We start from the raw sequence: 17,150 nt of genomic DNA, 5'->3' as shown, positions 1-17,150 counted from the left end.
ACTCGAGCTTAGGGCATTTATTTGGACTCGGCTAAGAGCATCAGCAACTTGATTCTCTTTGCCTTTTTTATATTTAACTTCAAAATCATATTCTTCTAGTTTAAGTCTCCATCGGGCTAATCTAGAAGTGGGGTCTTTAATTTTGTAGATCCATACGAGAGGATTGTGATCTGTTTCTACAGTAAATTTTTGGTTGTATAAATACATACGGAAGTGTTTACAAGAATCTAGTATGGCTAGAAGTTCTTTTTCAATAGTGGAGTAGTTTCGTTCTGCGGAATTTAGAGTTCGAGAATAGTAGGCAATAGGGTGATTATTTTGAGATAATACTGATCCTATAGCTATATTAGAAGCGTCTGTAGTCAGTACAAAAGGCTTTTCGAAGTCTGGATATTGTAAGACTGGAGAATTAGTTAACAATTGTTTGCATTTTGCAAAACATTCTAAATAATTTGGATTTGTGGGGTCGATAGTTGCTCCTTTTCGAGTACATCTCGAAAATGGGGACGTTATTTTTGCAAAGTTGGGTATGAATCTTCGGTAGTAACCGATTAAACCAAGAAATGATTTAATTTCTTTTACTGTTTTTGGTAGAGGATATTTTTGTATAGCTTCGATTTTTGCTGGGTTAGGTTTGATTCCTTCGGTTGTCACTACGTGACCTAAGAAAGAAACTTCTTTCGTGAGAAACTCAGATTTGTCTAACTGAATTTTTAAATTATTTTTCCTGAAAGTGTCAAAAATAGTCGCAATATGAACTAAGTGTTCTTGCAGTGACTTGGAAAAAATAATGACATCGTCCATGTAGACGAAGCAAAACTTATGAATAAAGGGCCTAAGAATATTGTCCATTAACCTTTCGAATGTTGCTGGGCTATTCTTTAAACCAAAGGGCATACGTAAAAATTCAAAGTGACCATGCGGAACTGAAAAGGCTGTTTTCCGAATAGAATCCGGATGAACTTCAATCTGATGGTAACCTTGAGCTAAATCTAATGTTGTGAAATAACTGGCTTTTCCTAAGTTATCCAGTATCTCATCTATCTGAGGAAGTGGGTAGCGATCACTTTCAGTATGATCATTGAGCTTCCTGTAATCAATTACTAATCTAAATTTTTTCTGACCTGAGGCATCAGCTTTTTTTGGTACTATCCAAACTGGAGCTGAGTACGGTGAAATTGACGGTCGAATTATCTTATTATCTAATAAATTATTTATTTGTTTTTTTATTTCTTCCTGCATTGCTTTGGGATGCCGAAATCCCTTTACATAAATTGGATTTTCATCCTTAGTTTTAATTTCGTGTCTAACAGCTGACGTGAAAGTTAAATTTTTATTTTCGTCGTAAAATACGTCTTTAAATTTTTTGCAAAGACTTATAATTTTATATTTTTCTTCGTTATTTAAGTGCGAAGTACGGATTTTGTTTTCGTTAAAATGCGTCGTTGGAATTTTTGCTATATTATAATTACAAAAGTTCTCAACTTCAATTCTCTTATTAAATTTCATAGGCATAGGTAAGTCGAAAGTGTCTAGAAAGCCGTTTTTTGCAACGTGAATAGAATGGGGAATTTTGATACCTTGAAAGTGTCTTTCGCGCAATAAGACTTCGCCATTATGAACGCTTACTGGAATTTTTTGGTATAAAGTTTCAAATGGAATGCTAACGTGAGGATTCTCAAAGGTTAAAGTATGAGTTGCGTAGCTAATTGTGGCGTGGAATCTTTTCAGATCGTAAGTTCCAAGGAGGAGGTCAAAGTATTGACTGAAATCTGCAATTTTTACGTCGAATGTTTGTGGAATTCCATATTCTAGGAATAGTGGCGTCTTAATATTTAAGTCGTGCTTGGAAGTAATTTTCATTGACGTTAGCGAAAAAGGTTTTCGATAAATATGATTTTTATCAAATAGTTTGAGAGCTCGCGGATTTAAAATTGAATGGGAACCGCCGGTATCGATTAAAACGCGTAGATGTGTTTTGGGTGTAACGAAGCAAGGTAACCCAGGGGAACTTTCGATATTATTTAGGTTTATACAGGGGGTGGATGATCGTCTAACGGGATGGCTTGAAAATCCTGATGATTTTCATCATGCAAATCGGGCTCTTGTTCGGATTCGTAATTTTCGAAATCATTTTCGAAATATTGGGTATCATTTGAATCTATGTGAAAATTGTGGCTTCTATTAGTTGTAATTGTCATGGGCTGATGGTTTCTGGTTGTGGTAGTTTGAACACCGCTCATTGGAGTAGCAAAATTTGGTTGGGGTCGAGGAGCTTTATATTTATTTAATCTTTGTTGGTTGTTTTTCGGAACATTGTTTCGTTGGAAGGATTGATCTTGTTCGTGAGAACTGAAATTTTGTCTCTGAGGGAAATTATAGTTCTGTTGTGGAGTGAAGTTAAAATTGGGCTCTGTGTTGTGAGTTGAAGGTCTCACATAATTCGAATGCGTGGGTTGGAAGTTTGAGTGTGTGGGTTGGAAATTTGTGGATCTTTGATTATTCGAAGATTGATAGGGTTTATTTTTGAGTGGGGCCTTTTTGTTTTGTTGGCTCTTAAGGAAGTTCATGTATTGTTGTTGATTTTTGTGGTTATCGTAGGCAATACACTTTTGAAGGGCTTCTTCTAGGGAATTTAATTCAAAATGCGATAAGTATTCGCAATAAGGCTCGTTGATTCCGGTACAGAAAGTTTTGAGGGCAATGTTTTTGAAGTATGGAGTTTTAAAAGTTACTGTCGCGGGATTATCGTTTAGGGTGATGTGTTGGAGTAAATCGTTCAGATTTGTAGTTATTCTCTGATGATAATTGTCGTAGGATTCACTATGTTTTTGGACGGTAGTGGATAGTTGTGTTACTAATATGTCTTCGGAACGTCTGTCTCCGTATTTAGTTAATAATGCTGGACGAATTTCTGTCCAATTGGTTTTATTAGAATAGTTTAAGAAATTTCTAGGTTCTCCTTTAATTCGAGATACGATATGGGAATTTAAGATAAATTCTTGGGACGGATTTAAATCTTGGGTGCCTAAGAAAACTATTAAATTATCTACTGCTTTGATAAAGGTGGAGAGGTTGTCTCCAGAAGAGAATTCGGGCAGAGTTGAGCAAAGGCTAGCAATATCGCTATTGGTCATCGGCATTTTGGAACGTAATTTAGATGCAGGCTTAGATTTAGAGGTTTGTAGATTTCTTTTTATTTTTAAATTTAAATTGTCGAATAGTAAACTTAAATTTTCGATACTATTTTGGGAAATATCATTCAATGTACTCATAAAATATATGCAAAAATATAAATGCAAGTATATATAAAAATTCGTTGAAGTAAAATGTTATAAATAATATAAATTCAATAAACAATAAATAATAAATTCAATGTAAATGTTTAAGAATTCAATTAAAATAATAAATGCTCATAAACAATGGTAAAGAAAGGAAAAACTTACGCAAGGATGATCGTGTTTGATTTCCAATACATTTTTCTCTTTTACCAGGTTCTTCAGGATTTCATTAAACTAATGTAGACCAGGAAACGACTATGTTTCTGTATGAAATATCCTGTGGTTCGCAGCGCCAGAAATGTTTCTTCAACGTCGATATTCCCAAAAAAAATCTTTATTTCGAAAATAAGTTACAATTTTTGAGAAATTCTACAAACTACTACATTTAATGATTTAAAGTTGACTATTGAAACATAATAATTACAATAATAATAAAAATATTGATTTCTTCCTATTTATAACGTCGGATATCGGAATCTGCTGATTCTTAATAGTAAGGGAGCTTATGGCTACATTTCTATATTATCTGAACGACGCTTAGAATATTACTTCATGAACAGATTTTGTTTCTGTAAAAAAATTTTTGAAATAGAGATAGCCCACTGAAATTCACCATTAGGATTTTCGAGAATGGGCCTTAACACAAAGATCTTCATAATATGGTTGAAATATTAATATTTTTACATTTAGTTGATCTTTAGACATATTTATTTTAGAACAAAGAATGCTTCTAGCATTTGGATTCTTAAATCAAAATTTTGTAGATTTTCATTTCTTTCTGGTTTCAGAGAAATTATATCTTGCACTAAAAAAATCAATAAATCGTTGGTCAGAAAATTTTACTATGGACTTTTGCCCAAGAAGCAAGTTCTGTTCTTGATGCAATAAGATCTGCTGCTCTGTCAGTTAATTTACTTACTAAAACCATTCTAAAACTGTATCAAAAAGACAAACATTTATAGGATTACTTGCATCTCTACTATTTTAAAAGTTTTCATATGATTTAATAAATCTATTTAGTTGTTTCAGATTGCCATCAAAATTAGGAATATTATCTACCTTTATCTAATTTTAGGCCACTGTGGCAATGCCCGTTTTAACATTTACTTATGGCTGGTTGAATAAAATTAATATTAAAAAATATGCCGTTAGGTCACTCTGGTTCTAACGGCCTCAATTATCAGCACATTTGGAATTTGCTCCTTCATTCTCAAACGCTAAAAACTGGGTTTTCGAATTTAAGCGTGGGCATATAAAAGCACAAATGATAAACCCCACAGTGAACGCTCAAAAACTACTTGGTGGAATAAATTTTATTCTAAATAAATAAAAAAATAAAATTTAAAGTTACTTTATTTCGCTCATTTGTATTTTTTTACAATTAATCAACACAATGCGTGTGTCATAACAACATTATATATTTCATAACATATATTACATATTTTCTTAATATTAATTTGTAATAATACTCTAAACCTTAACCAAAAAAAGAAAGAAACATCTTTCGAAGGGTGTATATTGTTATTAATCTATTTAAAAAAATTTATTACAAATAAAGTCACAACTTAAATTAATAAATCTCCTAGGAATTTATAAGGAAGTAACTATGATAAAATAGAATGGCAGGCAAAATACCAATCAATAATTGATAAATCGATGTGCTCTATATCTTATCATAAAATAACAGTTTTCGTTGCACAATTGCACAAAATCAGTCACAAAACTGTATCATCATGAAAGTTTCAACCGGCAAAGAACAATCCATATATTCAGAAATCAAAGTGTAACAAAGCTTGACACATACGCCGTTGGTGGTGGTGCTAAAGTTAAATGTCTTTATCTAAACTTTTTTTTTTTTTTCATGTTGTAGCTTTTATCATCACTGCTTAAGCTATACATATTTTAAGTTTTTTACTTTGTGTCATCTGAAACACCTTAATCATCCAACATTTTCACAATATTAAATATTTCGTACAGTTTTCTATTACTGTAACTTTCTGGCAACATTTTGCAGTCATAAAAATTTCTCAATATCCTTCTAAATGTATTACACACACTATAACAAGTATAAAAAATTATTTATAAAAAAATCTTGTTAAGTTGATCAAAAACAAACACAATAGGAACATGCACAGAGAAAACAAAAGAGATATTTTCTTTTAAAATATAGAATTTCCCATTTCTATGATGACATAGGTTTCTTCTAGTGTCATCTAGTAATTGTATGTCTTTATAAGTCCTGGGCAATTATTACTTTGATTTTCAAATAGAAATATTTATTGACCAACTCATAGTATCATGATCTATTAAAAATATCCATAATATAAATTTGAATATTTCTGTAATAAACAAAGAGCACACACAATCGATTTATGGACAACTCAAGGAACTACTGATTTTATTTAACCTGCCATTGCTTGCATAGTCATTTGCTAATTTGAACTGTTAACAGAAAGAGAACAGTATATTGTTTCTATCGCATTTCCTATTCGCACTTGCTCTTTACTGTAGTTATTATCATATTAGTCTGGTGAATTAGATATAGGGCACTAACAAATACTGCATTGGCACTGAAATAAGAAAAAAATGTTAAAGTATGTATGTATCATCTGATATAAAATATCACAATGTGTACAATATTTTTTCACCTACGGTATCTTCCGTTTTTCTCTAACTTAAGGAATAACTAATAAAAATTCTAGAAAAGTTGTAAAAATCTATACTTACTGTCCTTCTTTAAAATACTCTTTTAATGTATTACTAAATTTTTTGGAATACTTGACAAATTCTCGTTTTCGTTGTTCTAACGACTGTTTCCCTGTTGTACCTGGAATGAAACCATTTACTGCATTCACAGCGTCTAGTAACTTCTTTATAGCACTGGCAATTTCTCTGGAAAAATAAATTAAACTTTAAAGTCATACAATTATATAAGGTTTTTATATACATGTACATTATATGTACATTTTAAAGCTTTTTAGTTAGTTCTAGCTCTACTTTTATTAGTGAGGGTTTACATATATATTTTTTTATTAACACTTCCAAATTGACTAACTTTATTGTTTCCAAAAATGTTTTCCGGTCAGTTATTTCATCTGGAATTCTGCTGAGGATCCTTTTCAGAGCTGCCGATTTTCTGTTTAATTCTTGAAATGCATCTTCTGAACGAGTTAGACGGTATTCAACCACTAAAACATTGAAAAAAAAAATTAATTGCTTGAGAGCTGTGTCATTGCTTTTTTTAAGAATTTCTGCAAAAATGGTCTTTTCTTTTTTTTTCTACACCTAAAAACAATCTAGTTTTTTACAAAAGATCTGCAGAGTACCAAGTAAAAAGTATTTTATTTTCAGATTTTATGAAAACTGATACAGGTAAATCAGCAAATATACATTTTAAATAAAAAATTATTACAATTTGTTGGATTTGTATATTTAAAATTACGTTCCTCAACTCTTTAACCAACATTAGATTGTAGGATTCTAAGTATATTTATATAAAGCCTCTTATGAGAATCCCTTTGTTAAAAACTGCTCATATTGCAGCCAATTGGCGTTTTTTTCCATTTATTTGACGTAAATATAATTTAACAATAATAAATTACTCATGAAACGCACGGTATTTCTTAGTTTGTTGAAGAAAATAATTAAAAATGTCGATACAAGGATTGCAGGTGAGGTAATTCAATACTCTGCTAATATATTCATTTTTACTAGAATGTTCATTATGAAAACTTGTATAAAATATATTTGTATATCTCTAAGCTGCCTAGAAGAAGCACATATATATATTAATATTCTATAGAATCAGCTAATTCCGTCATTAATCAACTTGTATATAAAACAAAACAAACATCATACATCCGTCTTCGAGATTTTAAATTGGATGTCTTCAGCTGATTTTAAATCATTTGGTAATTGTGTTTCTGTCTATTAAATTATTATATCGGAATATTAAATTAATATGAACAGAACCAGAGAAATTAATGCTGAATATTTTCAATCAATGTTAAATGCACCTCATAATAGGGAGACATACTACCGAAGAATACTCTAAAATAGATTTACCAATGCACAATACAGCATTTTAACATATGGACAAGACAATCCCTTTTACATTTCGAGTGACAAATTCCAACATCTTAGCTGCCCTTACTGATGTTATATTTATATGTTCTATATACTGAAGTTGGTTATCAAATATTATTTCTAAATCTCTTATTTAAATGACCTCAGATAGCTTGTTACCATCAGTTTTGTACATATAATTAACCAGATTCTTAATTTTATCAAAATTTGATAACTTTTTGGGTATTAATTTTAAATACATCTGCGTATTTTAATTTTTTCTTTTATATCATTTATAAACAAACAGAACAATAAAGGAGAGCAGTGAGCTGCTTGTGGCACCTAAGAGAGCATCTTCCTAAAAACAATCCTTAAACGCTTTAACAGTATGCTTTCCTCTCCAGATTTAAAAACTAGCATAATATAACTTTCTTGCCACACAGTAGAAAAGACACCTATAGACAATGATATAGTAAATATCTCAAGCAATGGCCATGATAATGAGCACACACATTTTCATATTGAGGATACTATCAGCGAACACATTGTTAGATTAGCATTTGTTAACAAATTTGAAACTGCATTAGCTTGCTACTTTTAATATACTTATTATTATTAAAATAGCTTCAGAACAATATTTGAATACACTGTATTCCAATCCATAAAAGAGATCCATAGTCTCACTATTCTTAAAAGAAGTTTCATTTTTATAATACATATCATTAAGCAAATAGGCAGATGATATTTTGTTGTTCACATACCTCCAAAAGTTTTTGGGGTTCGACTGGAGATTTTTATTGACATATGCAAGCAATATACTGATTGTGATATTGACTAGTTAACACTTTGCATCTAGCTCTAAGCTCTGAAAATATATTATAATCTCTAATATAATTAGATTCTAAGTATCTATTATGTTGAAACTGTTTTTGAACCACCAAATTTCTAAATTTGGAACTAAAATAACTAGGAAAATATTATTTATATTTCCTGTAAGGTATAATTGACATATTTTCTTAAATTTTGTAGAAACTCTTGGTTTTTGAATAGGGGGGGGGTTAAATTTTCGTTAGAACACACTGTACATATATATATATATATATATATATATATATATATATATATACAAATATATATATATATATATATATATATAAATATATATATATATATATATATATATATATAAATATATATATATATATATAAATATATATATATATATATATATATATATATATATATATATATCTTCTTCTTCGCGTGCCATATCCGAATTATCCAGCGTTGGCAATAACCATTGCAAAGGCTTCTCGATCTTCTGCAATATAGAATAATTGTCCTGCATTTGATATCTGAGTCCATTCATGAATGTTTTTACTATATGTCCCAGATTGACGCTCCACTAGTACTTCTTCATTAGTTTTCCTTGTTGTCCAAGGTATCTTCAGCATTCGTCTATGAACCCACATGATCGATACTTTTAGCGTCCACCCTTCTGCACTATACAAAAGTACGGACCAAACATAGCACTTAAACCATTCTTTGTCCAAGTTTTAAACTGAGATGATTATTGCAAAGAAATGACTTTATATATATATATATATATATATATATATATATATATATATATATATATATATATATATATATATATATATATATATATATACCCTTCTCCAAGAAATTAACGCACCACTTTGAAATATTAAAATATTTTATTAGCGTTAATAAAATTTTCCATTGTAATGTTATATTTTGCAAGCCCCTTGTATATGCTATTCGTACACTCTATATTTATTGACTGTGTTTTATCGCTATAGTTTTTTTGCAACAAAACAAAAAGGAGCAAAAAATGTACTAATTCTATACATATACTAATGTTCACGTTAATGTCCAAGTGTTCACGAATTTTATTCGGCTGCTGTTTAATTGTTGATTACTGTTAATTGTGTTTATTATAGAGCGCCAATCACGTAATTTAACCCGAGATTAATGTGTCCAAGCAGTGATACTGTCGGAAGAAGGTTGGAGTTACCGAATAATTGGTAGTCGGTTTAATGTGTCCCACACATCCGTCTCACGGGTGTTAGAAATATTCCTCGAAACAGAGGATCATACTCGCAGACCAGGGTAGGGACGAAACCAGGTAACTACTCCTATTCAAGATCGATTTTTAAGAATTTCTGCTCTTCGACAACGTTTTGTAACACATCGAAGTCTACAAATGCAGCTTCGAGACGTGCATGCTATACAAATTAGTACTGAAACTGTTCGCCAGCGACTTAGGGAATACACGAGGAATACACTAGGATTGCCCACGAGGTCCTCTAATAACTGCAGAGCATCGAAGGGGGAGACTACATTTTGCCAGAGAACACGTTAATTGGTTAGAGGCTGACTGGGAACGAGTCCTATTTACTGATGAATCCCGATTTTGTTTGTACAATAACGACAGACGTGTTCGTGTGTTGCGACGACCCAACGAACGATATACTCGGTGTAACTTCTCACGCACCACATTTTTTGGTGGAGGATCCGTTATGGTGTGGGGTGGTATTTCTTTGACCGCATTTACGAACCTAATAGTCATACAAAATGAAACTGTTACAACTGAAAGGTACATATTGGAGATCCTGGAGCAATATGTAGTACCATTCGCTCCTTATATCAGTGAAAATTTCTTACTAATGCAAGATAATGCCAGACCTCACGCTGCACAGATCGTCAGAAATTATCTAGAAGAGGTAGAAATTAACACTACCGAATGGCCAGCACATAGTCCGGATTTAAATCCGATTCAAAATCTCTGGAATATCCTTGGTAGGCGATTAAGAGCGACACCGATCCAACCAAACAACTTACAGGAAGTGGGAGAGAGGCTAATCCAGATTTGGAGAGAACTAGACCAAAATGAAATACGGCAATTAATTTTAAGTATGGGCCAACGTTGTGAGGCTGTTATACGTAGTAGAGGTGGAAACACTCGTTATTAAGACTTTTTTTTTAGTTTACTTTTCGTATCATAATTTTTTAGAATTTTCCGTTTTATTTTTTTTTCTCTTGTACTTAAACATTTTCTGATGATTAGACAAATTGTTATAATTACTAATAAAATGTAGAATAAATCTGGTAAAGATTTATTTTTTGCCTGTTTACAAATAAAATTGATTTATTGAAGTGGTGCGTTAATGTCTTGGAGAAGTGTATATATATATATATATATATATATATATATATATATATATATATATATATATATATATATATATATATATATATATAATGTAAAACCTAGAATAGCAATGATTAAAACTACTTTTATGAAAATGAAGTCATTTCTTAATATATACATATATATATATATATATATATATATATATATATATATATATATATATATATAGTGAAAAGGAGATAATGCTGGGAGATACCCTTTTATCCCTGAGGAAGCAAAATAAAACTCGGCTGCTTCGTTAGATGTGCTTTTTAATTAATAGTCTAAGCTTTCGTCAATGATTATTGACATCAGCAGAGTAAACTACAAACAAATAAGAGAAACAAACAATGAACAGGTTGACACTAAGTATAAAAATAATACAACACTTACCCAAATTACAGCAAAAAACTCAGTGACTTGGGTGGAAAACAAAGAAAGTATTATCTGTGTATATACTTAACAAATTTTTCGATACATGATGAGAAGTATCCATAGTTCACAATGTATTTTTATTAAATTAAGATCGATCTATTTACATAAAAACCTAACCACAACTAAATGGAATGTTACACGTTGTTTAAAACAATCTAAAAGTAATTAACAATTTACGGTGGTGTCACTAAACTTGTTTGAAATAGCGGGATAATTTGAAATGTAAAAATGACAAATATTATCTAGATCTAGAAAATGTACGCAGTTTCACCTATATTCAAACTCATTCTATTAGCTATTGACCAATTCTGAAGAGCAGCTATAGTTCAAACCAAACCCTTCTTTCAGTGCGTCATTAATTTTAATGTCATATAGGATTTAAGAATGTCACGAATCAACTGCCACTCTCTGTTGAATTAATTTGATCATTTTGGTATAACAAGAGATTATTTACTGTGGACCTACCAGTGACAAAACCATGCTGCTCTTAAATGATAATATTCTTACAATGCCAAGAAAGAGATTTTGTCACAAGTAGTTCAAATAGCTTTAGAATCGCACTTAAATATATTGCAGAACAATCCTGAAATTAGCACTAGAAGGATTAGTAATGTTATAAATTTCCATCATGCCATGGCTTGGAGTAGAATAAAAAAAAACATTGCCTGCACCCTTATCACATAAAACAATTACAGAGATTGGAGGATGGGGATAATATTTCTAGAATAAATTTTAGTAGATAAATCCTACAGAACCTGCAATTATTAAATAGATGCTTGTTTACAGACAAAGCCCAAATTATGAGTGACAGTATCTTCAATTCAAGAAATTTCATACCTGGGCAACAGAACATCCTTTCTTACTAGAGACAAATTCTCATTATAAGTTCTCTGTTAACATATGGTGTGTTGTGGTCGATAATAAATTAATTGTACATTGTACCTCGGCAGCTAAGTGGCGAACTGTGCCTACTTGGAATTTTTGGAAAATATACTGCCAGTTTTACTACATGACGAGAATGTAAATATTGCTGGTATGTACTTTCATCACCATGGTGCATCACCTCATTACAGGCTCATTGTTAGAGACTTTCTAAATGATAATTTTGGTAATTCATGGATCAGCCGAGGCATATCTGGGGTCATTTAAAATCACATGTGTATTCTTCCAAGATAAATACTTGTGACCAACTTATTAGAAAAATTCAAGAAGGTGTCAGGAAAATAAAGAACAATCCACATGTAATTCGAAAATCAGTTAGAAATATCCTAAAATGAACAAAGAAAATACCTTAAAGAGTAAATGTATAGAGCACAATGGAGGACATTTTGAGTAATTGTTATAGTTCGTATCTTTAATTTATGTTATGTTAAATTGTTGCATAATCAACAAAATCTTTTAATTAGAATGAAAATGACCTGATATTTTCCAATTCTTTACTAAAACATTAAAAAATAACATGATCACAATTCTAATTTTTAATGATGTGTGTACAGCCACAAAAAGAAATGTCAATGCAGTAAATAAGTATTAAGTATTTTTTAAAATGAATAATTTATTATTAAGTTAATAATACCTGCTTTGTAATCTCAAGTTCCAAAAAATTTCATAATTTCTTTACTACTACTACTATTATCTAAACATAATTTCAATATTAAAGTCATTAAATTGTCTGCGCAATAAATTAAAGTGAACCATTAAACTTAGTTTTTTGTGCTATTTTCAAATGTGCAAACGAATTTTGAAAATTTCAATATACAGATTTCAGGGTCACATAAAGATGGGTAACACACTAAATTTTTAGGTGTTGATACAGCAACACTGGCGCAGTTTATTGTATCAACTCAGTGTGTCAACACTATTGTGTCATATAACACAGTAAGCCATTGACACTACGTGAAAGTTTGAAACCTTCCCTAAGCTGTAACATCTGTTTTGCATTTACTTAATAGCTGTGCGGACTGACCGAGAGTTGATCTTTTCACAAATAAATCCTTTTTGAGAAGCACACAAAAGGATAATAGATCAGACAGGTTAAAAACTCAAAATGTGTTTGTTGATGTTTGATTGATGAACTAGTTAGATATATTGCGACGTTGTCAGTTTTTTGACAGCAGTCCGAGATTTGGCGAATGGATATACCCTCACTAAAGTTAAAAAATGATGTAGTTACGTGATGGAATTTCACATTTGATATGATTAAGAGAATTTTACAGATGAAAAATGCAATCATATCAACATTGGCAGTTTTAAATAGTTCAGCTACAGAATCTGTTGGGCCTCTACAAAACGAAGACTGGACTATTGCTGAACAGTTCATTAAAGTTCTGGAAATTTTTAATTTAGTTACAACTGCCATAAGTTCCGAGCAAAAAGTTAGTGCTTCGTCAATAATATTTTATTACAAACAAATTACGAAACACATGAATTCATTTGACATAAATACAATGATGCCTCAGGTTTAAAATATGGTAAAAAATCTGCAATTTGAACTAAAACAAAGATTTTCAGATATAGAGGTTTCATAGACGAAAGACAGTATCGCAAAGCAGTAGAGAATTTGTACAGCAAGGTAGCCAACACAAAATTACCCACACAAAAAGAAAACGAAGAGGAAAATATTGAACAACCAATTCAAAATATACCGTATAAGGAAGATCTACTTCAAAATTTATGGAAAGATTTTGACAAGGAAGTTCAACAGCACCAACAATTAAGCAAGCATTTTACCGAGAAAAGATAGCTGCGGTATAACCCAGGATCCTCTATTGTGGTGGCACCAGAGGAAGCACATTTACCCAAAATTATACCAAATTATGAAGACTAGGCTTTGTATTATGGCTACATCTGTCCCGTGTGAAAGGATATTTTCTAAAGCCAGACAGATAGTCAACGAAATGCAAGAGAGATTAAAGACAGATAAAATCTCTTAAGTGATTTTTTTAAGTTATAACTTAAACAATAACGAATAAGTAGGTGTATATTTTTTTACTTTAAATTTTTTGTTTTGTTGCGTTAACCTAGATTTAGATTTTTTTATGTAGGTATCTTTATTCTTTCTTTAGCGTTTAATATCTCTCCACTGATTTTTAAGTTAACTATAATTATTTAAACTATAACAAATTTAAACATAATTTAAACAATAACAATTTTAATTTCAAATTTTTTGTTTTGTTGTTTGGACCTAGATTTGAAATTTTATTTATTTGTTTTTTTTTATAATACAGTTTTTTTCTTTATTATTTATTTTATCTGCATAAACAGAAATATATTCAAATTTATTTTTTAAGATTTAAAATTATCTGTAGACACCGTAAAAATATATAAAACGTGGCAACCAGGTAAAATACAAAATAGTCAACGCAGTTGAAAGACACTTTCGTTTCGGTGAGATTCGAAAACTTTAAGGCACAACTTTCGTGTTCTGCCTCTTTTTGTTGTATCTTGTATCAAATCGCACTATTGCGGTGAATTGCATTGCTCGGGCCGGAAACACTCGGGGTGTTACGACACTGTTACTGTGTCATGACACTTTATTGTCGCGGTGTCAATACACATGACGCATCCTAAAGTATCAGCACAAAAGTGTCATATCACACAGTGTTACACATGACTAGGGTCACAATTAATTATTAACTTGTTCACTGCCACCAATTTTCAGTTGGTTTTAAAAAGGAGCCAAATAATTTTTTCGCATAACAACAGTATTTAACAGCGGCTGTTTTAAGAGTAGTTGGCACTGGCAAATGTGCGGTGTTGGCTCTTATAAGAGCCAGTGGCAGTAAACAAGTTAAGTAATTAACATTAACTTGATTAACACTATTTTTCGTTAATCCAGACCTGGATTTTTGTTGTGATTAGTAAGTTGGTCATTTGAGTTCTGAAAAAGACATATGTGTACTAAATATCAAAAAAATATACAGGGTGGTTCTTAAGTTATGGATTCAGAAAAAAATGAGCAAAATCAATAAAAAAAAACCCTATAACTCAGTTATAAAAACTGTTCTGACTGTGAGTCAATAAATGTATATCTAGAACCGCCTCAGTGACCTCTATTCACCATTTAAGTATTTCTGTTTCCCAACGAAACACCCTATATACTATACATCTATATTTAGTTTAACAAACCTAGGCATCTATTATCTATTTTAGAAAACCATTTATTACCTAATCAGGCTATTGCCATATATATATATATATATATATATATATATATATATATATATATATATATATATATATATATATATATATATATATATATATATATATATATATATATAGCATTGTCATAAATACTTGGTAGTACAAGATCCCACTCCAGGATTACTAAGTTCATAACATAGTTCATCAAACTCACATTTTTACATACATTTAAAATTAGGAGAATACATTGATAATAGGTTGCCAGTCAAAAAGTGGCTGCAAATATTTTTAATTCAATTAATAGTAATTAGTTTTTGACAAGCATTTTATTGCATTCATTTATTTTTAAATAAAATACACTGCTCATGAGGTACAAGGTTGCCTGAGAAAAAATAGTCGAAAAATGAGGGTTGCCAGCTGCTAAACACACAAGGTATCAAAGATCAAGTAAAATATAGTTAGGAAGCAATGCCGCTGGTTTGACAAGTGATAAGATGTATATTATTATATATCTAGCGACACATGCTTTAAAAGCTCACAAAACTGACACTTAAAACCAGTAGTGTTGCATGCTAGCTGTCTTTTATCAACCTGTTATTAATGTGTTCTTCTAATTTTAAATGTATGTAAAAATGTGAGTTTGATTAACTATGTTATGAATGTAATGATTCTGCAGTGGGATTTTATGGTATAGGCATATGCAACTGCATATGCTCAATCCATGTCCTGCAGTTATAAATAATATATTATTTAATCATTTCAATGAGCTCTAGAGCAGTATCTAGTAAGCACTACTGTGATTACTATGAGTCATCTGAAGCTCTAAGAGTATTATTAGCTAGCGAGCAGAAGGGTGTAATAACCCTTTTGCTTGCTTTTGATTTCACTGCCAATAATAAAAATTCCATTGGCAATTGTAACTGCTAACAAATCGAAAACATGAAGGTAATATATCAAATAATTCATATTTATTTACCATCGGAATCTGATACAGCTCCTTGTAAACGTAAGATACTCTCATTCATGTTCACAGTAAGATCGCCTTTTCGTAAAATGCCCATAATAAAATCGTATGTAAGTCCTGGATGGGAAGCTTCTGCCTTAGTGAGCGCAGAACGCAGTGTCTGGGATGCTGATACATCTTGTTTCTCCAACTAAAAAAATAATAAAACTGTTATACAAAAAGTGGAATCAATCAATGGAAAAATATATGATCAATCATTTAATTTTGAAATAGAAGAGTTATCTTGTTGCCGTTCTTCTTATGTGGGACATAAACGTCCATAAAAAGATGCACGTAGCCTATTTTTGCACAGTTTCCAATCTCTTAACTATCACTTTTTAATGCTGGCTCATGAACTATATTAGCCTTGTGTATATATTAGCAAGAACAATAAAACATTTTAGTGATATTTTGTTAATTCTTTTTGATAAAAAGTAAAGTAAACTGTTACTGTTAGCTTTGTTAAAATTTGTTTAAACTTTGAACTCACAACCACATACCTCTGATAAAATAGGGCGTATTAATACGGGTAGTATTAATGTTGTCACAGGAGTTTCATCTCCCATTGTCATATTTTCTGGTTTTAGGATAATTCTATTCACCTATTATCTCGAATTGGACTATTCTAATGAACTAGACTTGAAAAGATAAGAATAATATAAAAAACATTTCTGAAAACAAAAAATTTATCAACAAATGTCACGTCAAATGTATTGTCCTCTTCTTTTTGGAATATCGGTATCAGTATATATGGAATTTCTAGCTACATTTTAAAATACCGGGGTATTCCGAAAATATATTTTCGATTAAAAAATAGTTCATTTTGTGGAAGATTTATCTATTTGGTGGGGTATAAAATATTTATACCATCCGCTTTTATTAGATGCTATTTTCAGTTGTTCTTTTATTAGAAGCTATTTTACTAGATGCATTCTTTGTTGACTATTGATTCAGTCTTTTCTAAGCTTTTTAACAAGAAAAAAATATATTTAAGTGAACACTT

The 17,150-nt window shown here is 30.8% G+C and overlaps 1 protein-coding gene across 1 annotated transcript; it reads right to left on the bottom strand.

Annotated features, from left to right (window-relative positions):
- Nucleotides 1-4,616: 4,616 nt before the first annotated feature.
- On the bottom strand, nucleotides 4,617-16,865 carry Ccm3 (programmed cell death protein 10 Ccm3). Its single transcript, XM_072540552.1, has 5 exons — nucleotides 16,648-16,865; nucleotides 16,121-16,298; nucleotides 6,337-6,469; nucleotides 6,009-6,173; nucleotides 4,617-5,851 (listed from the first exon to the last, which is right to left on the bottom strand). The coding sequence occupies exons 1-5, from the start codon at nucleotides 16,717-16,719 to the stop codon at nucleotides 5,767-5,769; spliced, it is 633 nt and encodes a 210-aa protein (XP_072396653.1). The 5' UTR covers nucleotides 16,720-16,865; the 3' UTR covers nucleotides 4,617-5,766.
- Nucleotides 16,866-17,150: the final 285 nt, after the last annotated feature.

The sequence above is a fragment of the Diabrotica undecimpunctata genome, chromosome 8 (genome assembly GCF_040954645.1).
Source record: "Diabrotica undecimpunctata isolate CICGRU chromosome 8, icDiaUnde3, whole genome shotgun sequence".
In the NCBI taxonomy this organism is placed as follows: domain Eukaryota; kingdom Metazoa; phylum Arthropoda; class Insecta; order Coleoptera; family Chrysomelidae; genus Diabrotica; species Diabrotica undecimpunctata.
Note: the sequence above shows the minus strand (reverse complement) of the source record. Positions and strands in the feature narration are given on the sequence as shown.